Source organism: Hippopotamus amphibius, chromosome 7 (genome assembly GCF_030028045.1).
Source record: "Hippopotamus amphibius kiboko isolate mHipAmp2 chromosome 7, mHipAmp2.hap2, whole genome shotgun sequence".
Classification (NCBI taxonomy): domain Eukaryota; kingdom Metazoa; phylum Chordata; class Mammalia; order Artiodactyla; family Hippopotamidae; genus Hippopotamus; species Hippopotamus amphibius.
The window spans coordinates 108,712,356-108,737,240 of NC_080192.1; the positions used below are offsets into that span (position 1 = coordinate 108,712,356).

Consider the following 24,885-nt stretch of genomic DNA (forward strand, 5'->3'; position numbering starts at 1 on the left):
TGGCTTTGCATTTGCTTTCTATGGTGTTGCCTGGTGTCTGAGAAGTGTCTATAATCCAGCCCTAGAACCATCACCTCATCTTTTCAAGTGGGTGAGGACCTGGAGCTCATTTTTTAAACCAGCCTGCTATGAAATCGTGGTGGGTCACAGATGTGATTTTGAGGAGCTCCAGAAAGGTGCCAAAAGTACTTCTCTGTCTCTTCCTTTGTGCCTAACAGTCATAATGACTCTTTTGCTTAAGCTTTGCTCCCTATTAAAATGCAATCTCTCCCCTGCAATCAAATTTTAATCAATTACCAGATACCGACACTTTGGTGTGAATGAGTTTTTCTTCTTTAAAGCAGAGACCAGTTCAGGGAGAGAAAGCCACAGAAAGGGGCTTAGATGGTGCAGGGTTGGAGGCCAGCAAAACTTCCTATGATGCCTGGAGCCACCCCAGCTCATACAGCCCCCCTGCAGGCAAACTTGGTTGTGGACCATCCCATTTCCTCTCAAATACCCTCTTGTTTCCTCTTTGGGCTGAAAGCTCCCCTGGTTTGCTTCTTCATTACCTCCCCCTTCGGGTACTATTCATCCTCACTTCCAAGTTGGTGATTTTCTGTCTTTAGTTTTGTAAAATTTGGGGGACCATAAGAAAGGAAAACCAAAACAACCAAACATCTCTCAGCCTCCATCCCCCAGTTCATGTTGGCAGGTTAGAAACTGTTGCTACTATGAGACACTCTTTAGGTTATACAAGCAGCAAGCAATAAAGAGCTCATCCTCAACAGTGGGGAGAAATTTTTTGAATCATTTTCGCATTTCCTCATTGTCCCCGCACTTCCTCAGCTCTCTCTAAACACTGTGGAGTTTACTCTGTCACTGACCTTGTCTAATCATACGGATTGTCAGCAATTGCAGTCTAATTGGAAAGCAAGTTGCTATGGCAATTCCTGTGTCTTACGTCTTACATTTAAAGACACAATGATCCTAAATGGAGGGAAATTGCTTGTGGTTGGTGACAAAGGAAAACATAATTAGATATACAAATTGTGAAGTGAATATATTCAAATGAATTCTGAAATCTAAATCCAGATTTGATATAATAAATTGGTACCAAATTTCTACCAAAGGCGCATTTGGTCAGAATGTTTTTCTTTTCCTCCAAATACTTATATATTTTTAGAAAAAAAGAAAGAAAGAAAGAAAGAAAGAAAAATGTACCACGGACAAGCAAGAAGGAGGTGGCTATTCATAGCTTAAAATGAGGTATGAGATCCAGGATGCCTCACTGTGTGCTTCAAAGAACATGAGCTTGGGAGTTGGCAGACCCAGGTTTTAAATCTCTTTAACTTGCTGTGTGGCCTGAGGTAAATCACCTAAACTTTCTGTGCTTAATCATTCCTCACTGATAAACAAGATCACAGCCTTTGCTTCTCTCATTGATTTAGTCAATCAACAATCACCTGTTGAACAGGAAGCCTTAAAAATCAGTCACCATGGGAGAAGATGACAGTGCAATTTCCTGTTGCATTGAAAGCTCCTTGAAGGCAGGAATTGTATTGTTTTGAATATGTCTGAAGAAGAGGTCTGCAAAGGAATCTGAGATTTGGTGCCCAACATACTAAAGGACTGTTAATACCTGTTCCCTCCAACTCAATATACTTGGAAGCCCGCTGAGTGTGATGCCCGAGCTTAGTGCTATTGCAAGTTCGACAGGGGCCACAGCTCGTCCTCAGGGGGATCTACAGGAACAAGCACAGCTAACGTGACTGTTAGTCCCACTATGATAAAGACACAAGGAGTGCAGGAGGAAGGCTCAGAGGAAGGCAAATGTCTTAATTCTGCAGCATTAGGGAAGGCATCCTTGGAGAAATCTTTAAAGATTGGGCCTTAAAATTGGAATGGGTTTCCTTCCTGCCCAACTATTCAAATGTGAGGGTAAAAATAAATGTTGAATCAATACAAGACAAAGGACTTCAAACCCTGCAAATGTCATCTGTCCATTCAGCACACATTTCTGGAGTGCCTGCTGGAGGCACAGGTGACAAGCTATGAATATGACAAAGTCCTTGACCCTAAGGGATTTGCAGTCACTAGACTAGACTTGAGAGAAAAATAACAATGATAGTAAATATTTTTTAACACTTATAAAGCCTTAAATACTTAACATGTAATTACTTAATATTTAATCCTCACAAAATTTTGTAAGATAAACACCATTATCCTCCTTTCAGATATGAGGAAACTGAGGCTCAGAGAGGTTAAGTAACTTTGCCAGCCTCACACAGCTTGAATGGGTCTACAAATCCTTGTATGCATCTACAATGCCAGCTCTGCTTTCTGGCTCTAACATAGCTATCCCCACTCCTGGAACTCACTTAGCCTTGATATTGTTTCTACAGCTCCAGTAAGGAGACCTATACAATGGACTTTGACTGGATGAATGAAAATGCACACTTATCATCATAGGTAAAGAACACTTCAACCTGGATGAGCTCAATTATGAATTACCCATGTAATTATAGCTTCTTGTGGCTTTGTTATTTTATCTGTTTGAGAAAAGGGAAGAGGAGGCATGTGTAGGAAAGTTTAATTCAGAAGATAACTACTGAAGTCCTTTCTTTTTCGGATATCCTGAAATTCTCATTTCATTAAAAAAAAAAAAAAAAAGCTTTTCCTAAAAGATGTCTTCCTAAGCTGCTGAGATGAGGAAGGAGATCTGGGTTGTCTTCTTCTGCCCCACACAGCCAATGCCCTGAACTTCAACAGGGACAATTCCATCGTTATTTGTTTTGCTACTCTCTAAGCTTTTGTTTAAACAAAGGTTTCCAAGGTACAGAAAAGGCCTGGACATATACTGAACTAGGATGATGATTCCTGACATCTTGGTGGCCTTAACCAGCTGAACTGAAGACTCGACTTGGAAAAGAATCCACTTTCCTCCTCCCTTTCTACAATGACCACATATTTCTCCAGGCACTGGCAAAGTTTCATAAAATTGGAAGCTCTTTTAAAAAACTTCATTTCTTTTTCCTGACCATACAGGTCTCTTCGCTGTAAAAATAGGGACACTTTCAGGACCATCGTGAAGCAAAGAGGCCCTGGAGAAGGGCCTTCGACTACCATTTAGGATGGGACGGGGAAACCTACTGCTACGGAGTTGATGAAATTAGATCCCTGAATTTCTAAATTCAAAGAAAATCAGAAAAGTAGCAAAGGACAGGATGGATAACAGCTTTGCATGCAGGGTGCTTATGAGGGCACCAAACTCAAGCAATTCCAAAGAGGAAAACAAGACAATCAAAGCAACTCAAATTCAGAAGCAGCCAAATGTGAGTTCCTTGTAGTTCCTTCACTGCAGCCCATAAAGGAGACACTCTTGTGCTGAGAATAAGAATTAATGAGGTGGAAATGGAGAGGCATAAAGGAGAGAGTAATTATGAATTGCAGAATGAAAACAGAGGCTGGAAGGAGGATGAAAGCCAGTTGGGAAGGGGTGGATTATGTTACAGGTGGGGCAAGGGTAGCAAAAAGCACAATAGAGTCCAGAGAAAATAATTAAGGAAGCTTTCGAGCGGCTGCTGGGTGACAGAAGTAGATAGAAAAGCCTACAATAACCGCCTCCCTGATCCCCCCACCTCAACCCAACACCCCCCCCCGCCACACACACACACACACACACACACACACACACACACACACACACACACACACTTGTGTTTCTTTGATAAAGAGGCCCAGGATGCATGACAAGGAAGAAATCAACACTGACTTATAGGAAGATCAATGAAGCCCTCTTTAAGCTGACAATAAAACAAGCACTGTCTTCAGGAGAATGATGGCTCAGGGAGAGCACTTTCTCACCTTGTGCAGGGCTCAGGAAGGAGAGCCCTTGGGGGCTACCCTCCTGCTGCTCCCTTCGGGGTCTGCCCACAGACCTGCTCTTAAGGGAACAGGTGCAGTTCCTTAATCGGAATGCTTCATGGAGCCCTCGCCTCCACCCCAGCTTGTTAGACACAGAAGCTGGCCGTCATGGACTGCCAACGATGTGACGGGCTGCCTTTTAATAACAGAATCACAGAAATAATTAAAAGCACTGAATTTTAGGGCTAGAAGAGACCCACGAGATCACCTGGAGCAACAGTGTTGTTTTATAGATGAGGAACAAAGGCCCAGAGAAGGTACCTGACTTGACTCAAGGAAAGTGGTTAATTGGTGGCAGAGTCAGGACGAGAACCGAGGTCTCCTGACTCCGGTGAAGTAATAAAAATGACGGTAAGCAGCACGACCTCAGCGTAACACCCTGTGTTTTTCCCTCCTGCGTGACATGCATTATTCATATGATCTTCAACAGCCCAGCCAACTACAAAGGGTCCAGTATGAAATGTACTGAGGGACAGAAGGAAATGGATCTCAGAGAGTGCCAGTGATTTGCCAAAGTGACAAAGGACTTGCTTTCACCCACTCGAGAGACCTTGCCTCATGCAGCTCCGCATTGCTGGAGATTGCAGAGCGGAGGGTTCAAATTTCTTAACCCAAACACCCTCCCAGAGCCTGTGTGCTAATAGATTTTAGTCCCCATTGTTAAAAAGTTGTTCTTTCTGGTGTGTTTTTTTTTTTTTTCCATGAAATAATTGAAAAAGAGAGAAAAAAGCCAAAGGCCCATAATTCAATAAGGAGCAGCCACCTGGTGTGCTCCCCGCAAGAGGCCAAGCAATTCAATCACAGGTAGTAAATACTGTGTCACCAAGGAACAGAGGTAAACAAGGTCACATACAGATTTAGTTTCGAGGAGGGTTTTTTTGGTTGTTGTTTCCTTCCAGTTTGGCCAAGCCACACTCCTACATGACTCCTAAGTAGCCAGCCAACAAAATTGTACTCGACACTTACTGTATATACCCATTTTTTAGCAGATGGTAGATGCACATCTCATACCTGCCCTGATGGAAGGAGCATATGTTGAGCAAATACTAGATAGGATGCAGGATGCTAGAATCCTACCTTAGGTATCAGAGTAGTTAGATGGCAACAACAAACTCCAAAATGTCAGGGACCTGAAGAACAAGTTTCTTTCTTTCTTTCTCACCTATAGTCTGGGCGGTGCTCCTCAGCACTTGATTTAGGACCCCAGGCCACCAGCAGCTTCTCCATTTTCAATCCTGGCTCCCAAGGTTGCCCTGGCACCTCCAGCCAGGCTGGATGGCAGACAGAGCACGGAGGAGCACACGTGAGAGGTTACGGGCAAGCCTGGCACGGCACGTCACTTCTGCTCACATACCTCGGGACATGTCTTCTCCCAGCAAGGCTACACTTAACAGCAAGATTGCCAGGAAACACAGTCAAGCTGTGCCCCAGAAATAAGAGGGGAAAATAGATTGCAGTGGGCATGATCCAGAAACCTCTTCTCTGCCATGTGTTATATCCATAATTCTCATAAACCCTAAAAGGTAGCTATAATTACCCTCATTGAAATAAATTTCATGGAGGTTAGCTGACCTAAGGTCACACAACTAGGCAATGATAAGGCTAGAATTTGAATCCAGGCCTGTCTGGCTTCCAGGTTCATGCTGCCACTCACATGTGCATATGAACTAAGACAGACACAAGTCATCAGGGCCCTGATAAGACAAGGCTATTAGTGAGATTACCCATGTAGAGCATTTAGCGCTCTGCCCGCCTCACAGTAACTGTCTAATAAAGGTTAACTATCACCATCATCATTATTCCTGCTGCCTTGAGTTACACAGCTCAAACTCACCAAGATCCCGAACCTACAGACAATGTACCTGCCCTTGTGGGTCAGATGCCCTTCCAGCCATCCCACCTCCCCTTCTTGGTCCTCTGCCAAAGCTGGCAGGCTGCAGTGAAGCCAAGTGACCCAGTCAATGTCCCCTCCCTTATTACCTGCCCAACCCCTCATCTCCCATCACTTAGAATTTAATGAATTCCTGTTTAAATAATTTCTGACAGGTATACAGAGTAATAAAGAAGTTATCTAACTTTTCTAACTTCTAATATCATTCTACCTCCAGAAAATCTCTTTCCCTTTTCCTCCTGCTCTTTCTCCCTCCTTCCCTTCTTATCCTCTTTCAATTCCATTTACCTTCCTTATTCATGGCTCCCAAGCGTAAATATTAGCTACACTCCTGTATCCAGGCAGAGTAAACTCCAGGCCTTCACTTTCTACTCTACCCTTTTTTCCACTAGCCACTTCATTTTCTTGTTAAAAAAAAAAAAAAAAAAAGTGCGTGTGTGTGTGTGTGTGTGTGTATGTGTATATATATCTCCATCCTTGAATCTACTCCAAATCTTTGAGGAAATCATTGCACATTGGGACATTTCATCTGTCTGCAAAAAAAGATGACTCATGACCCACATCAGACCCAAATCCTGAGTCATCACATGACTGTTAAGGACCGCTGGTCCAGCGGAAATTGCAAAGAGTCATAATTATGATAATGATGGATGGTGGGAAATGAAAGGACTAAAGCACTTTAAAAAAAAAAAAAAAAGTGAGAGGATTTAGAATCTGTTAAATGTTGAAGAGGAGTCAGAGTTGACCCTGAGATTTAAAGCTTGGGTTGGTCCAATGAGCCAATAGGAATGACAATGCAGCTGCTGTCTGGGGTTATGATGGGGGTGGGGGGGAGGGTGGCGCCAGTGGCAGAGAGTTGGAATAGGAAAATAATAAGCCTGTTCTAGACTAGCTTTTCAACAAGGGTGTGCAGAACATGGCTTTGGCAGTTGCAGACACGGGTCTCTAGTCTAAGAGGGAAACTTGTCCGATGACATGTGAGGCATCAACGGAGAGGTTCTAACAGGGAAATCTAAAGGGATAGTAAGACAGCACTGAGAAATGCTGACACACAGCAAGGGTATGAGAGGGAAAATAAAAGGTGTTGAATGCCCACTGTTAACCATGCTCTGTGCTGGACACTCCTCTCACACTTTCCTCCACTTTCACTGACTTTGCACTCCCAACCTCTCAGGCATGTTGCTTCTACCCAACTACAGTGCAGATTCTTGGAAGGCAGGGGCACTGCTTTTTTATTTTCTTACATGTTTTACCCTTGCATAGAGAATGCACTAAAAAAATGCTTACCCTGTGAGTCACTGCTTGGGACTTTGATTTACCTGTGGAAGGTGAATTTGCATGTTGACTTACATTTTGCCTTGTGAGAACTCAAGTACCATGCAGTATGGAGAAAGGGGGAGTATTTAGTTGTTTTATAGGCATATTGCCCTGCTGAAGTGTTCTACTCTATTGGAAATTAAATCAATAACAACAAGATCTTCTGAAGTGGAAACAGTTTTCTGAGTCACTGGAAATATGGCCTATCTGATTTCTGCCATCTTTTTGAGGCCCCATGAATGGTGAGTTCATATCCCAGGTCTACTTTGCTCACTGGCTCTGTGGCACTGGAGAAATTACTTAACCTCTGTATGCCTCATTTTCCTCTTCTGTAACGGGGTCAAGGATGGTACTTACCTCATAGGGGTGTTGTGAGAATTAAGCAATTTAATAAATGTAAAGCACAGAAAAATTGCTTGGCATATAAGTGCATAATAAACGTTAGCTATTATCTCTGATTTTTAGTTCCTTTTCTCCTCTGCTGAGTGAAGCAAGGGAAATATTCTAAAATATACATTATTACTTAATATTTTAAATTAAGACAAAACTAAAAATGGACACGTTTGTTGTTGATGTATTTAAAAGGAAGGAGTTGAATTAGAGTCACTGAGGGTGCTTTTATTTGTCTCACTTGGGGACATCTTTAGAGCATCTTTAGCAAAGATGTAGTTTGCCCAGGGAGAAGGAAGCAGATAGGACATGTCAGGAAAGCAAGGCACCAACCCGCTGCCACCTGAGGCGGTAAGAGGAGCCTGTTAGCAATGTCCTCACCCCACCCTGACAACATGCCCCACTCTATATTACCCCTCTCCCAAAGCGACCAGCATCCTTTTTAGATTACGACTTTAGTGATGGATACAAACTGGTTGGGGCACCTATGTGCTCTGCCTAATCTCCTTTGTTGGATAACAGACCAGATGGCGGGTCTCACTGTGGGTAAGACTCAGAATGGTGTTTGGGATAATGTCATAGCCTGGCTTAAGTATTTAAATGATGTGTAGGGTTAAGAGAAGTGTTCCTAGAACACTTGCTAGCACTGTTTTCCCCAGTTAAGTGATCAGCTAGCCCAGTATCTCCCAGCTGCAGAGGAGGTCAGTCCTAAACTCCACAAAGAGACGGAGGCAGGCACAGTAACTTTGAGTTTACCATGTGAGAAGCATTGTGCTTTCACACATACCATCTTATTTAATATCTTTGACATCTCTGTGAGGTGGCAATTATTCCCATTTTACAGATATGGAAACTGAAGCTCAGAGAGACTCTGTAACTTGCCCGCAGTTACACAGCTCATAAGAAATGGAGGCAGGGTTCAAACTCAGGTCTCTACTGTAACATCTCCAGATCTGATCTTAAGGGAATTCTAAATAAGGGTGGGAGTATATATGTGGAGAGATTTATGAAATTTTCTGGAATGCATTTTCATGGAAATTTTCACCTGCACTATTCTGTATTTATTTAAGTGATGTGGCACATTTCCAGAAGAATTAAGGGAGTAGACATGTGGTAGAAATATATATATACACACACACATATATATATGCACACACATACATATGTGTGTATAATAATCATATATAATACATATATGATTATATATTATATCTACTATAATGAAAGTATATTATTTACATATCTGTAGTTACATTCAAATGTAACATATCAACAATCCATTGTATTTTTTTCTAGTAACTCAGATGTAGCCCATCAAATAAAGATAGCACCAAGTTAAGAAAAGGCTAGAATACTAGCCTTGCTGAGTTAAAGATGACTGATAAAACCCAGGACCCATTTTATTCATCTGTAGAGTCCCAACACGAAGCCTAGTACCTGAAACACAAAAGCTGCTTAATCAATATTTGTTGAACATTTGTTGGATTAGTTCTTCACTCTTTTAAAGATTCAATCCTAGATTCTGTGAAACCAGAAGCTTCCTTCTTGTGCTAATACACATTTTGATTTGCAAATACTCTATTTACTGCAAGTTTTCAAGAACATAGCTTTATTGTGCAAGAGCAAAGGTGGAAAATCTTTTATAATCTTTCAAAGATAATTCAGTCATTCAGCCAACACTTGGCTAGGAGCAGAAATACTAAGATGAAAGGCAATGTCACCATCCTCCAGGAGTTCTTTGCCTGGTGAAGGAGAAACCAGAACGCAAACCCAGCGCAGTCTGTGAGGGCTTGACAGAGTCTGAGGGGGTCCCACGGGGCACTCAGGGAAGAGAAATAGTCAACTACATTTAGTCTGAGGTTATTAAAGACAAAAGAAAGAAATCTGATTCAGTGAGTATTAAAAATATTTTAATGCAATTGAATGCCCAGTTAGGGAGGGATATGTCAGATTTATGGAAGGAAAATGCTCTATGGAAGGTCAGGGGAGGAGGGAAAAGATGGAGGAAACCTGGTTGGAGAATATCTTCTATATCAGAATAAAAGCAAAGATGACGTTTCTGTGAGTGTTTGATTTCTTATTATATCCTGTTCTCCAACTCATGGATGTCGTTGAAATTCTAGTGAGGTCTTGAATTGCTGGTAACAATTCTTCAGTTTTTCCTTATCCTACAAACCTGTAGCAACTCTTCTCTGAATGAAACAGTCCCAGCATTTGGCAAATGAGTGTCAGGTAAAATGGTGGACAAATGAATATCACTCTAGGATAGGCTGGCATGATATATGCTGGACCCGGCTGAACGCTACACGTTCATTCACTCCCTGAAGTCCCTCCAGCTGATCTCTCCCCCACCCCTAACAAGTGCACTTATGTATGAATACCACTTCACTGGCCAGAAGAATGCAAATCTGGAGTAGAATTTGATTGTAGCTCTGAAACTCACTCCAGAGAGAACGTCCTGATAACCCCCTGCACCTCACGGAAGCACATCTCCCCTTCCTTCAGTGAAACATGGAAGGACCACTAGATGCTAGAGATACAAAGATGTATCCAGAGATACATGCTCGATGTAGATGCTAGAGATACAAAGATAGATGCATAAGATGGCACCCAGGAACTCAAAGTCAGGTTGGGGAATTTGACAATGAACACCCTCCCCCTCAAAAAAAAAATAGCAATGACAAAACGATGTGGTAATTGCTTCAACTGAGAAATGAAAGAAGTCTTGTGAGACTCTAGAGGACAGGAAAACTTCAATAAGAGAGTAAGGGAAGGGTTTCCAGGGAGGATAAAGGGTTTTTAAAATCAAGTACTTCACTCCTCCTCTATCATGCTTTTCATACCCACCCCTGGGTGTGTTGGGGAGAAAGGCCTGGTAGGGTGTTACTGTCATTCTCCTGGAGAACCTTGCAATCCAACGTGTGGTGTCTAGACCAGCACCACCCCTATCACTTGAGGTATTAAAAAGGCAGAACCTCAGACCCCACTCAAGATCTTCCCGTTGAGAATCTGCACTTCAACAAGATCCCCAGGGATTCACATGTACATAAGCAACTGAGAAGCATCGTCTGAGAAGATGAGGAAAGCCTCATCTCTGGAAATAATCAGGATCCCTCACCCAAGAAGGACAGCATTCAATGCCTACATTGGACAGTTCCCAAACTTTTGGGGCTCAGGATCTCTTTATACCCTTAAAAGTTATTAAAGACACCAAACAGATTTTGCTCATGTGGCTTATAGCTACTGACACTTACCATTCTAGAAATTGAAACTGGGAAATATTTTGTTAGTCCACTTTAAAGCAATAATAAATCTCCACATATTAACATAAATAACAGTTGTTATGCAAAATAACCATATTCAAAAAAATATTAGGGAACAGAGTACCATAGTTTTTTTTACATATTTGCAAAACACGTTTAACATCTTGCTTAAGACAGATGGATTCTCATATTTGCTTCTGCATCCACACATCACCTAGCCCCAGACCCACTGTATGCTCATAGAATGAGTGATAAAAATCATATTTTAGCATGATTATGAAAACAGTTTTGACCACAGAGGCCACCAGACCACACTCAGAACCACTGATCTATCACGCCCCTAGAGCTCTCCTCTTTCATAAACGCTTTGCCTGTTGACTCTAAGGAAGCACCATCATACCTTGAATTACGCCAATTGAAATGATTTGTCACAATTGCAAAGAAAAGTATTAAGTGAATCTTTTGAGATAGGAAATGGTTTCTTAATTGTATAAGTTCTTTGGATATAAAGATTCCACATCCTTCCTTCCAAGACCAGTTGGGTGACCCTCACAGTTGTGTATTATCCTAGCCAAGCCAGGTCACCTCTGTTGACCTCACTGCAGAAAGTATTGGCTCCACTAACTCTAATTTACATAAGTACACTGAAAATGAAGAGAAGCTGTGCATGGAAAAGAAATACTTCATTTGTCAATACTAACCAAATTTAAGGTGTTTTTACATATTTTCCACAATATCTCTTGTTACACATTTAACATTTGAAATGTTGACTTTTTGGTTAAATTTTCTTACTTATAAAAAACCAGACCTAACTAGTACCTCCTCTAGTTTACGCCCGCTTCCAGGTTCTAGCTCCAGGTTTCTCTTGCTGTTATTTTGTCTCATTTTTATTTCCTCTTGTGCTCCAAGAACTTTATTTCCCCATTTTATTGTCTTAGCAGCCCCGGGAAAATTTGCCCTTGCTCCTCAAGCAAACTTTAAGACAGAAATCATAGATCTAAAAGGGACCTTAATATCATCTAGACCAGCAGTGCTCAATCCTTTACACACATTAGACTCACCATTACTTGGAGAATTAAAGGGAAAAATAGATAGACAAATAAATAAATAAATAACGCCTGAGTCTCACCCCAGACTAAATAAATCCAACTCTCCAATGTAAACTCAGGCTTTGGTATTTTTTTTAACGGTCCACCAGAAGATTGCAATGTGCAGTCAGAGTTGAGAAACTCTGATCCTTTGACCTGGTTCAGCTATCCACTTTACAGACTGCAGAGAGGGGATGCGGGGCTGCAGGGAGAACAGCCAGGAGCAGAAGGAATGATATCTATAGAGTCTCCAGGAGAGAGCTAGGATTTGAACACCACCTCTGGCCAGACAATATAACCAACATTCTCCCATTAGTTCTCATAATTCAGAGTTCTCAAAATGCAAACAAAATGGAATTTACTCTCCTTCCTCTGAATGAAAGGCATTGTTTAAATAACTGTATTAAGGTATGTTTCATATACAATAAAATATATGCATTCGTTTTAAAGTTCAATACGTTAGACAAACTCATATTACGATCTCCCCAATATTGATATAGAACATTTCCATTGTCCCAGAAAGTTCCCCCTGCCTCTTCCCTGTCAGCCACCTCTATCCCAGGCCCCAGGTGACAATTACTCTGATTTCTATCATCGTAGGTTAGTTTTTCTTCTTCTAGAACCTCGTATAAATGGAATCAGACAATATGCATTCTTTCCTGTCTGCATTCTTTCACTCAGCATAAGTTTTTAAAGATTCAACTATGTTGGGTCAGCAGTTTGTTCCACTTTATAGATGAGTTAATACCCCGTTGTGTGGATATGCCACAGTGTATCCATTGGTTGTTCCCAGTTTGGGGCTATCACAAATAAAGCTGCTATGAACATCTGTGTACAAGCCTTTGGGAGGGCATGAATTTTTATTTCTCTTGAGTAAATACATAGGAGTGGAGATATTAGGCCCACTGTGGCCTGGGAGGCAGGGCATGTAGAAGAAGGTGTTCCAGCCCGGCAGTCAGTCAGAGCTGGTTGTGCATACAGATGGGGCCGTTTATTAACATGGAGATTAAAATACCGACTTCACAGGCACACTGAAGGGATTGCAGGGAATGTATGTAGAGTGGCTGGTAAATAGTAGAAACCTCGCCAATGATCACAGAGGCAACTAGAAGCAGGACTGCAGTAAGATCCCTGCATTTGCCGGTGAGGTATTTTTCCACGACGGCATGCTGCTCACCTCCCCCCAGCCGTCCTCCAGCCAAAGGCCCCCTCGACCACCACCCAACCTCAACACCCTCTCCTGTCTTTGAAGTTGAGGGCATAAAATATGAACTACCTTCTGAAATAATTAATTTAGAAGTGTTTCTTGGCTTGTTTAATAATTTTTAGTTCTCTTTGACAAAAAAAAAAAAACTCCATATAAGGGAACTCTCAGTACAGGAATTCAGGTAAGGAGAAATGTCTACCTTTTAGGCAGTATTCGGCTGAGATATTACCTCAAGGGGGACCAAACCTACCGGGACCTGTAAGTGAACCTGGAAATAGCTTTTGGACAATATGGGCCTATCTGCATTTAAACCCTCTCTGTCACCTTGTGCTTTCCTCCATGCTTAGTTTCTGCCTGTGCAGCTCTTTCACTTGACTCCTTTAAGTGTTCCAAAAAATGTCTCCTATTCCAAGGTCTACCACTTCTGTCTACTCCGTCTCACTCCTGTAACTCCCAGCACTCTTTCCACTGAAAGGACAGAGGAGCAAAATAAATGCCCAATGGCCAACATCCTCTTTCAACACACACACACACACACACACACACACACACCCCACCCTTATCTATGTTCAACTGTGAAAATTGTGAAGACCGATTCAACTTACCAAATGAATCATGAAGGAAGCTACCATAGACTAAGAGGTGCTTTTCTCTCACAAAATGTCTCCTCACTCGTGGGGGAGTGTGGGAAACGACCCTGCCACCCCCGAGTTGACAAGCCCCGGATGTTACCAGCCCCCCTCCCTGAGCTGACGGTGCTCACAACCATACCTGTCCTCCCCCAACAGACCTTGTCCCTGCCCTGCCCTCCAGGCCTCTCGCTTGATCAAGAGCCTTTCTAGAGCTTCCTCAGCTAAATCCCAAGCCAGCAGACAGCGTCACCTCAGCCAATTTGAATGCATGCCACCTAGGAGATTTTCTGAGACTCTCTCAGCTGCCACATTAAAACTGCATGAGAATCTTCCTCAGAAGGCCTAATAATAGCGTGTTTCATCTTGGAGCCACTTTATAAACATTAAGTGATTAAGCCGCCCTTCTCTCCTCATAAGCTCTGGGCTTCTGCCGAGTGGACTTCATCCTCCACTCCCCTCAAATTACTCCAGGAGGAAATAAGCTGGGACCTGAAGGACTTTTTCTGGGTATTTTAGGCCAAGACAAGGTTAATGCCAAAGGTCTTGCAGCATGGATGTTTATTTAAAGGAGACTGAATTGAGGTTCTCATCTCTCAAAGCCAAAGTAGCAGAGAGAAGAACTTGCCCCCGTGATCTGGGCAGGATCACTGAATGACAGCCCATGACACCAAATCCAGCCTGCCATGATATCTATGGCTACTTTTACAGGACAATATCAACTAAGTAGTTGTGACAGAGACCAAATGATCCACAAGCCAAAAAAAAAAAAAAATATATATATATATATATATATTTACTGCCTGGTCCTGTAGAAGAAGTTTGTTGACCCCTGGTACAGGGAATTTAAAGTTTGTTCTCATCCTGTATATTCCCTAAATATCTTTCATCAACTCTCTTTCCCTCTCCGGGCCTCAGTTGCTACATCTGTAGACTGAACAGCCTCTGAACTGAGCCACTGCCTTGGGTTTTTTCTCTCACTGTTCTATAAGTATTAGCGTCTTACACGTTAGCTTTGCCTCATCATTACAGCTGACTTTTTTGCGAGCAGGAACAGAGTTCTGTGTGTCTCATGAATCATTGTAGGCACAAGGCTCTATGCTGAGCCCTAAATCCATTTATCAAGTGTAACTGAACTGACTTGAATTATATTTCTTTCTTTGCAGAGAGATCTCGCAGAATGATGTCTTGGAAGTGATAGAGGCGAAGGTGTTCTCCAACCTACCCAAACTACATGAAATGTAAGCAAGAGCCTGCGGGGTTTGCTCATGGCTCTTCTCAGCATGGCCTTAAAGTTCGCTTATATTTCTGGGAGACCCTGGCTCTGCTCTGTCCTCAGACCCCTAGAATTTCATTTTGGGATGTCCGAGTCAGTTCAGAAGGCCCTGTCAGTGCCTCTGCCTGGTGATCCAGGGCCCAGTCCAGAGCGTGGTCTTATCCTGCTTCTTCCCTCCCAGAGTTTTTTGCATCGTAGACTCAAGAACCTAGCTCTGTGACTGCAGGTACGTACATCGCATTCTCTCACTCAAATTTATTCCACAGTCAAAGTCCCAAATAAATCCCCCATGATGTAGTTGAAGATGGGCAGCCTTAGTTTGACTCCTAGCCTATGCCATATACTCACCATGAAACCTTGGCCAAAATACAAAATCAAGTTAAGACTTAGTTTTCTTATCTGTAAAGTGGGAATAATAAAATTGCATGCCTCATAGGATCACTGTGATGAACAAATGAGATGATAAATGTTAAGCAGATCTAACACATCAGCTGGCATAAAGGAAGTTATCATAACAATTCCTGGCTCCTTTACTACTGCAACCAAATTTACTTTCTCTTGTTGACTTTCTAGTTTTACATACATGTTAATACTCACACAGATCCACCTCTATTTCATACCAGTCTATAATTACCATAGGTTATCAAAGCCAGAAGAGACTTTAGAGCCTGTCTGGTCCAAAATTTTCCAAAGTATATTCTGTATACCATTAAACACTCAGAGAACTACTAAGTGTTACCAAAAAGGAAAAAGATTCTATGGTGAAATAAGTTTAAGATAAAGTTAGATTCACTCACTACAGGAAAACTCAGAGCCTGTAATATGCGGATATACACTTGGACTCTCCAAGAAAGATATTGTATTAAGAGTTTCTCAGCTAATGTCATTGGAAAGGTTTCTCTGTGAAGCATTGATTAATATCTCACAAAATTCTCATGGAACACAGTTAGGAAAGCCAGTGAACCACTTTCCTAATTTTACAGATGAGGAATGAAAGACAGGGAGAAGTTGTGAGGCTTGTCTAGTCACCCAGCCAAATCCACAGCAGGATAAGGACTTGAACGTAAATCTCCTGATTCTTTTGTATCTTTTTAAAAACTTTTTAGCACTTGCCAAGCATATATACATATACACACACATGCATAATTCATATATGCATACATACATATATATGAATTTGTTTAGGAATGACAGCCTGTCCATTTTGGCAGACTCCCCCCTCCCTTTTCTTCTATTCACTCTGCCTCCCACTCTCATTCTTCCTCGTTGCCATTAAGCCTCTGCAGCTGTTGCCTTCCCTCCCTCCCCCCACTGCCCTCCTGCTCCTTCCTTACTTCTCTCTCTGCTGGGCCCCTCCTTAGCCTGGTTGGGAAAAGAGATCTGACCAGGGTCTCAGAACCCACAGAGAATATCAGAGAAATGAATCAAAGGGCAGCTGGCCCTCTGGGCAAGGTCAAGCAGCATCCCTCTATGCAGTTCAATGGGCAGTGGAGCTAATGGGATGGCTCTTTCATCTCTTCCCTGCATGGAGAGGTGCTCACCCCCATGTAGCACTGACTGTACTTAAAATGATTAATTACCTGGTACTTGGATCTGGGTAGCTACAGGTTACTGCAACATTAAAGCTAATGAAACAGGGAGGAAATAATTAACAGAGCATCTCTGCAAATATACATTGATTCCGCAAGATGAGGAAAGGGCAGCCTCTCTCTGTTGGAATCCAAATGTGAACATGCCCACCTCCAGACTATTGATTAGGACACGGCGCAGGTCAACCCAGGGCAGAAGCCTTCACTTCCCATGAGCTGTGAGAGAGCAGCCTCAGTCTGCAGCACGAGGGGAATCACTGGCACATTCCCAGCTGCTGTCTGCTGGGACTGTACAGTGAAAGCCAGAGGTTTCCACTAGTTTCCCCCCAATCTTTGTTTTCCTTTGCCCCTTCACTCTTGTTTTCTCCAATCTCCTTTGGCTCTTCAGCCTTTATCCTTCCCTCCCATCTTTTCACCCTCTTTTGTTGTTTTCCATCCCCGTCTCTCTTGTCTCCCAACTGGACAAAAGCCCGTTTCCCCATTAGTCTCATACCCTGTTAGCCTTCTTAGACCCTAGGAGACCCTTACTGGTTAAAGACTCAACTGTGCTCAGGGTGAAAATGACTCACCCAGTCAGTACTTTGTCTCTGATGAACAGATTCCAGGAAGACTTCAGTGATGAGAGTTACATGGGACAGGGTTAATATTTTGTTTGCACAGTTTAGTATAGTAAAAGACACCACATGTGTGCTCAATTTTTGTTGAAATGATGGATAGATAAATAGATGGGTGGATGGCTTATGAACATACTCTTTGCATAACGTGAAAAATACCATAGCATTCCTTACTGTTGAGGTCACATGCATGTTCTTTCCTCTTTTACAGTAGAATTGAAAAGGCCAACAACCTGCTATACATCGACCCAGATGCCTTCCAGAACCTTCCCAACCTCCGATATCTGTAAGAACTCCTGTATTCTGGTGCCCCCTGTATGATCAAATTGTGCACTTGTATTTTAGCAAAAGATCCTTCTGCAACTCTGGGGAGCAACTGCTTTTAATCAAAGATTTGGGGCAGAAGTGGAAGTGGGGAGACACTTGCCGGCGGATTTTAGTTTAGTTTAATGAGTGAATTCTACTAACATAATTGCATTTTGTTTTCATTTACAAAAACAGACATCATAAGGAATGCCATTTGCATTAATGGGATTGTCACACAGACCTCTTGCAGAACTCAGTCATAATTTAGTGTTAATGAGATACAGCCAAACTTTCTGCTAGCATTTAGCTTGTGACCTTGACCTCAAAGTCATCGTCTCTCTTGTTCTGCATTTACACATTTTTTCTTTAATAGATTACAGTGTTGTATATTAGAAGTTTTAGTTAATAACAGACATTGTATTTTTACCAGTAGAGAGATTCGTAGTGTTTGAGCTCCATCCCTTGGGCCTGCCTCCATCTGTAAACAGTGCTTCTTCCACTCAAACAGACTTCAAATTAGCTGAGGGCTTGACAGAGCCCTGAGTGCGATGATGCGGCCCCACAAAATAGCAGATAAGAATTTGACCTATGGAGTCAAACTTTCTGGGTCCATTTATTAGCTACTGATCACAGGCAAGAATTTAACCTCTCAAAGCTTGTTTCCTTGTCAAGAGAATGGAAACAATGATGGATGTGTATCTGTTATCTATTAACATAATAATATTGCACAACCACCTATCCCCAAAAGACAGTTTTTAAGCGACAACAATGTATCATTTCTTACCTATCTGTGAGCTGATCAGTGGCATGGTTCTGCTGAGCTGGACTCTGTTGCCCCGCCCACAGCTAAGCTCACTCGTGTATCTGAAGTTAGTTGGCAGGTGAAGTGGGTGCTGGATGCTCTGGATGGTCTCCGTTTGGGATGACAGCTCTCCTTCAAGTGATGTTCATTTCTAGCCAACTCACACAGGCTTGTTCTCACGGCAGTCCTGGGGTTCCAAGAAAGAGAGTAAACTTGCAAGCCTCTTGAGACCTAAACCCTGAATTCGCACATCATTTCTTCTGCTGCATTTTATTAGCCAAAGCAATTCATGGGACCAGCCCAGATTCAAGAGGTGGAGAACTAGACTCCACTACTTGATGGGGAAAGCTGCAAAATCACAAGGTGTGTGGATACAGGGAAGGATGGGGAATTGAGGCCATCTTTGCAATCAACTTAAAGCACGTAAAAAGTTTTGCACAGTGCCTGTGACATAGTAAATGCTCAATAAACATTAGCTACTAGTGACTCTGTCCCTAACTTTTGATGCATGAGACCTGGAGTTAGCAGGTATAATAAGGAACAGTGAGCCATTGTGGCTTAGCGCTCTGAATGGAGACCGACTGAGGGAGTAAAAGATTTAACAGAACAAAGTCCCTATGACCTGAAACTTCTGCTCTCTGATAGAAGCCCCAGAAAGGATCTGAGAAAGAAACAAGGTCTTCCACTCCTGAGTTCACGTCAGAGGCAAGACCAGCTTCGCTGGCTTGCAACCAGTGCAGTCTTACAGGGCTCCATGCCCAAAAGGGCCCCACACTCAGAGGACCTCGCCCTACGTATAATACTCTGCTGTCACCATTTTGAAATGCTGAAACAGTCTTGAACAAGGAGGCCTGCGTGTTCATCTTGCACTGCACCTCGCAAATTATGTAGCCAGTCATGCTCAGAGGTCAGGGTTATGAGCAATTCAGGAGCCTGGGCTCTCTAAACGGACTTTGCTATACTCTCTACAGAACCTAATCTGAGTTAGGTACAAAACAGTAGAGGAAATCTGAGGCAACAGAAAAGGCATGGGCTTCAGGATAAAAAGAAAAAACTCTAGGACCTCATCCTGACTCTACCATTTGCTCTTGGGCCAGACACTGGACTTCTGAGATGTGCATAGCTTATAGGACTCTCAAGTGAGGTCTACATATGAAAATACACTGTAAACTACAAATATCAAAAATATTAATAAATATACTAAATATTTGTAGGATGGTTATTTCTGGCCAAAGTCTACAAGTCTACCCTCAGAAGAAGTCCAATAAGGGTTTGTTTGTTTGTTTATTTACTTATTTGGCTGTGTTGGGTCTTTTTTTGCTGTGCGCGGGCCTTCTTTGGTTGCGCTAAGTGGGGGCTACTCTTTGTTGTGGTACGCAGGCTCCTCATTGCCATGGCTTCTCTTGCTGCGGAGCATGGGCTCTAGGCACATGGGCTTCAGTAGTTGCAGCACATGGGCTCAATAGCTGTGGCTCACGAGCTCTAAAGCGCAGGCTCAACAGTTGGGGCTCATGGGCTTAGTTGTTCCTCGGCACGTGGGATCTTCCTGGAGCAGGGATTGAACCTGTGTCCCCTGCATTGGCAGGTGGATTCTTAACCACTGCGCCACCTAGAAAGCCCCCAATAAGGGTTTAATAGAGAGTTATGGTAGCCAATGTGATCTTCAGCTTTTACCCAGGGTGTTTGGCATAAGTTTAAAAAAAAAAAAAGGACCTTAGGACATGCCTTTACATTTAATGGAGCAGTATAGGAAAGAAAACGAAAAAACTATATATGATGTCAGAAGGACTGGATTCCAGATGGGATGCTGTTACTTATTAGCTATATAACCGTTACCTTCTCTAAGCCTCAGTCTCCTTATCTGTAAATTGAGTGGTTATAAAAACTAAATAAGATTATGCCTGTAAAAACACGTTGCAAATTGTTTTTAGTATATAAACCATCAAGGACTATATAAATATGAAATCATTAGTGCCTATTACCCAGGTACTTTCCTTCATTCCTTCTTTTTTTCTTTCCCTCCCAGTTGCCATCCCTCCCTTCCTCCTCCTCTCCCTTTCCTCTTAGAAAAAGTCTGACTGGCATAAGTGTGGCCACAGAGCCTTCAACAGCAGAACAAAAGCACTTTAGGATATGCAAAGGGACACCCCGTTCACAAACTGTCACATGTGGCTCCTGAGAAGCACTCCTGCAGAGGAGAGACTCAAGAAGAAAGCAGCCCCCTCACACTCACATTCCACAGCCCGTGATGATAAGAGCAGGTCTGAGAAGGGGGGACTGGGAGCAGGAGACCAAGGGATGGGGGATCACTGCAAAGTCTGAAAGCGAGAGCTCCAGCATTTGACCCTAATGTTAGCCCACACCTTATGGCCAGCACTATTCCTTCTTGTTAATAAGGACCCTCAGCCCTCCCTCTAGGGGATGAGGGCTGGGGAGGAACTTGTGGGGATGCGGGTGTGGAAGGCACAGCCCTAGACTGAAGGGGGAACTCTGGCACAACAAAGGGGACAAAGCTCTGACTTTGACTCTGGGAGAGGCTGAAATCCGTCATCAAGTCCAGCCTCCCCTTTGTGTCCTTTTCTCACTTTGAGGTGTTGAGTAATCCTCAGTCACACCTGGCTCCCCCATCGAGTCCAGACAAAGCGGGAGGCAACCAATTCCAGCCCCATCTGTTCCTAAGAGGAGGTTATCGTTCTCAGAGTACCTAAAACATGCTTTCTAACTGGAGAAAGAAAAGAACTTGTAGGCAGTTTAAAGGAATTGTGTCACTGTTTAATGATCCTCCTCGATGACTCTGAAAAATGTATATACTTACATAATCCTACAGAGCATCAAGTCCTTTCACATCCACTGCCATGCTGGTCCCCATCAGGAACTTGGGACGAAGAGCTGTCCATCGTAAGCCTTTGGACATATTGCCCAGGGTGGACTTTTCCCAGCTGCATACTCCTCCCAGGATGCAGCACAGGGTGACCCTGGGAACTAGAGCCACTCTGTACTCCAAAAACATTCTACCAGCAAGACACCTATTGAGGCTTCTCAGACTGTGGTCCTTTGAAATATTTTCCAAAACTGCTAAGAGGAATCACCTACATTCAGAGTTGGTCCTCTAATCTGAAAGATTATATCATGGAAACAAAGGCCAGTTAAACTTCCTTCTTCTTCCTCGCTTATTTGTGTCCGAGCAGCAGTCATGAACAGCTTCACAATCCAGCACCCAGAGAGAGGTGGGTGGCAACGATTTCGGATAGTCTCTGGAATGATGAACTGCTTGCTTCAAGGCAAAGAAGAAACACAAAATGGATGAAGGACTCCAGAGGGGACCGGTAGGATGGGGTAGTTGTTTATTTCCTTAAGCCAGGGAAATTACAAGGGGTAGGGCTGAGTTGTCATTTGACTTGAGAACCCTAAGGGCTGCGCGCGCACGCACACACACACTTAGAAATGTTACTCTGAAATTCTCAGCGTTGATTCCATTTCATGCCGATCATTTAATGGCACAGAATTCAAGACAACTAGAAATCAGCATTCCTCATTACTCCCTTCATTCTTCACTGAGGAACCCGGAACGGTTAGGGGGAAAAGTTCATGAATAAAGAAAAGTACTTTGGAGAACTCGAGGTATGGGAGGGGGCGGGGGGTGAAGGGGAAACTGAGACGAAGCGAGAGAGTAGCACAGACATATATATACTACCAACTGTAAAACAGATAGTCAGTGGGAAGTTGTATAACAAAGGGAGTCCAACTCGAGGATGGAAGATGCCTTAGAGGACTGGGGTGGGGAGGGTGGGGGGGACTCGAGGGGTGGGGAGTCAAGGAAGGGAGGGAATACGGGGGTATGTGTATAAAAACAGATGATTGAACTTGGTGTACCCCCAAAAAATAATAAATAAATAAAGAAAAGAAAAGAAAAGAAAAAAAAAAGAAAAGTACTTTGACTAGAAGGATATACATCAAAGGATTCATCTGGGTGGATTTTTTCAAGTCAGTATAGTATCTACAAGCCATATTTCTTTCTTTACTGCTCTGCCTTCCTGGAGCTGACCTTTTGTGTGTGAAAGACTATCTATTGATCTGTAAATAAGGTTTACACAATATTCTCTCGCCTTTGCATTCTGTCGGAGTAATTCTCAGGCAGCTGGATGTTGCTCTTTGCTACACAATAAACCATAATTCCATCTTAGCAAACTCTTCACACAGCTGGGTGGGCCCTCGCCCCCAACTGACAGCTTCTTCCTCTCACATGGGGGCCTGTGAAAGCTTCTTAGGAGGCTGTTGATGGCAGCCATGCCATCTGCTTTTTCCAGCCAGGGATGATTCTAGGAGAGTCTTCACTACAACTCACCTCAGCAACCCGGGCTGTTTCTTCCCCACTCCCGCCCCTAAGTCCCTCCCCCTCTCTTCTGCCTTCCTTTCATTTGTTTTGGTAGGAATGATGAAAGTCGCTCCTTTGATTATAAAAGTTAAGCCATTTTTTGGACACCGCATGGCCAAAGGGACAGAGGGCAGGGATTCAGGAGACAGCACAGAAGAGCAAGGAAGCACAGAGGCTCCAGGGCCACCTGGCTGGGCTCAGGTCTCAGCTCCTGCCCGTCTTAGTTGTGTGACCTTGAGTACTCGCTTAACTTCTCTAGGTCTCAGTTTTCCTTTCTGTAAATAAGGAATAGGATTGCCTGCATCCTTGCACTGTATTAAACGAAGTATTGAAGAGAATGACTGACATTTAGAAAATTCTCAATAAATGTCAGCAATTCTTACTAAATTCCTGACCCTATCATTTACTAGCTAAGGGAGCCTGTGTAAGGGACTCCATCTCTATGTATCTCAGTTCCCTCCTCTGCTAAGGAAAAAAGAAAAAAGAAAAACAAAGGGAAAAAAAGACTACCGATCTCTGAGAGCCTTGTACGGGTTAATTTGATGACAATGCTGACGTGTTGGTTGTGGTGATAACTCCTTCCTCCTCCAATATTCCTAAGGTTTTGGAGGCCTCCTTAACTGTTTCTTTTGGACAGAACCTACTGATCAGCATTCAGACGTGGAAATATATCATTTGTGTTTCTCAAAAGAAAAAGGCATCCTTCTTACCAAACTCCTGAAAACTCCAGAAAGGTCCCTCCAAACAAGCAAAATTACATTATCCTGCATAACCCTAACCCCTCCTCTGGCTCATGTTCAGCACTAGTGGTCCACCATACCCCATGCCATCTCCATCAACTAACTGGTTGGATAATGCTTCCTATTTTTATGCTGATTTACAGCTTAACTCTTTATCATACTTCATTGCACTTGAACCTCACAGCAATCCAAGGAGTAACCAGGGCAGTAAAAGCACAAGCATTTTATACAGGTCAGATGGCCATGCCTGTACTCCCTGGTTACAGAGCTCTTCTGATAGGAATGTGCAATGTCCCTGTGGACTGGACTACTCCGATACTTTTGATGTTCAGCAACATTTGGTTCTGTATTGGTGGGAAAAGAGCCATACTAGGGCTCATTTTTCAAAGTTACTGCAGCCACGTGCACAGCAGAAAAGATCGGGGCCTTCCCATTTCTCCTCCATCATTTTGGATGTGAATTAACCAGTAAGGAATCATTCATTCAGCCAATCATCCAACAATCATTTATTGAGGCCATACTATATCCCAGGTTTTATTATGATGTTTCTTGGGTGTACAAAAGATGACAAGACAGGTGAAGCCTCTGCCCTTATGGAATTTACATTCTCATTGAAGAGACAAACAATGTTGTATAATGCCAGGTGGTGATAGTGATATGAAGAAAAATAAAGCAGGGGAAGAAGAGTGAGGGTTTAGAAGGGGTGGCTGAGAAATGATAGAGGAGATGGCCTTGTGAGAGATACAGAGACATCTATGGACAGCTCCCTAAACAAGGGGCTCAGTCTTTTGGGGAGAAGAGCCTATCATTCATTAACCCCTGAAAATAACACATCTGTCAAGTTGTGTGGCACTGGCCATAGATAAGAGGACTGATCCAATGCCTTGGGCTGGATGAGTCAGGGAAAGCTTCTTGGGAGGTCGGGAGAATTTAGCTGCAACTTGGGGGAATGAATAAAACTTGGAAAGACAGAAAAGGAATTTTCTGTGAAAGAAAGAGGTGAGTAAATAAATACACAGAACATAAAAGGGTCAATGACTAGGCAGAGGATGACAAGACACTGAGTCTCAAATAAAAAGTGGGTGTACACCGAGAAGTTTGACTATATTAGGATGGATTGGGTTTGGTAAGATTGGAAAACTAAATTAAGGCAAGAAGTTTAGGTCTCACACAGTACCAGAGAATAAGCTATAAGAGAGTCTTACCAACAGGGACCTACTGTAGGGCACAGGGAACTATACTCAATATTTTGTAGTGACTTATAAGGGAAAAGAATCTGAAATATATATATATATATATATATATATATATATATATATATATATATATGTATAACTGAATCACTTTGCTGTATACCTGAAACTAACACAACATTGTAAATCAACTATACTTCATTTTTTTAAAAAAGAGCTTCTTAAGCAGCAGAGTGACAGGATGACAGTGCTCTGGATGGTAGACTGGCAGGTAGCAGGGTATAGGCTATACTCAAAGG

General features: G+C 42.8%; 1 protein-coding gene across 1 annotated transcript in view; it reads left to right on the plus strand.

Moving 5' to 3' along the window:
* The window catches only part of LOC130856681 (follicle-stimulating hormone receptor-like), a 150,873-nt gene that overhangs the window by 100,999 nt on the left and 24,989 nt on the right, over window positions 1-24,885 (plus strand). Inside the window, exons 3-4 of the mRNA XM_057741437.1 lie at window positions 14,858-14,932; window positions 17,382-17,456. Of these exons, the coding sequence (XP_057597420.1) occupies window positions 14,858-14,932; window positions 17,382-17,456 (150 nt within the window). The remainder of the gene's footprint in view (window positions 1-14,857; window positions 14,933-17,381; window positions 17,457-24,885) is intronic.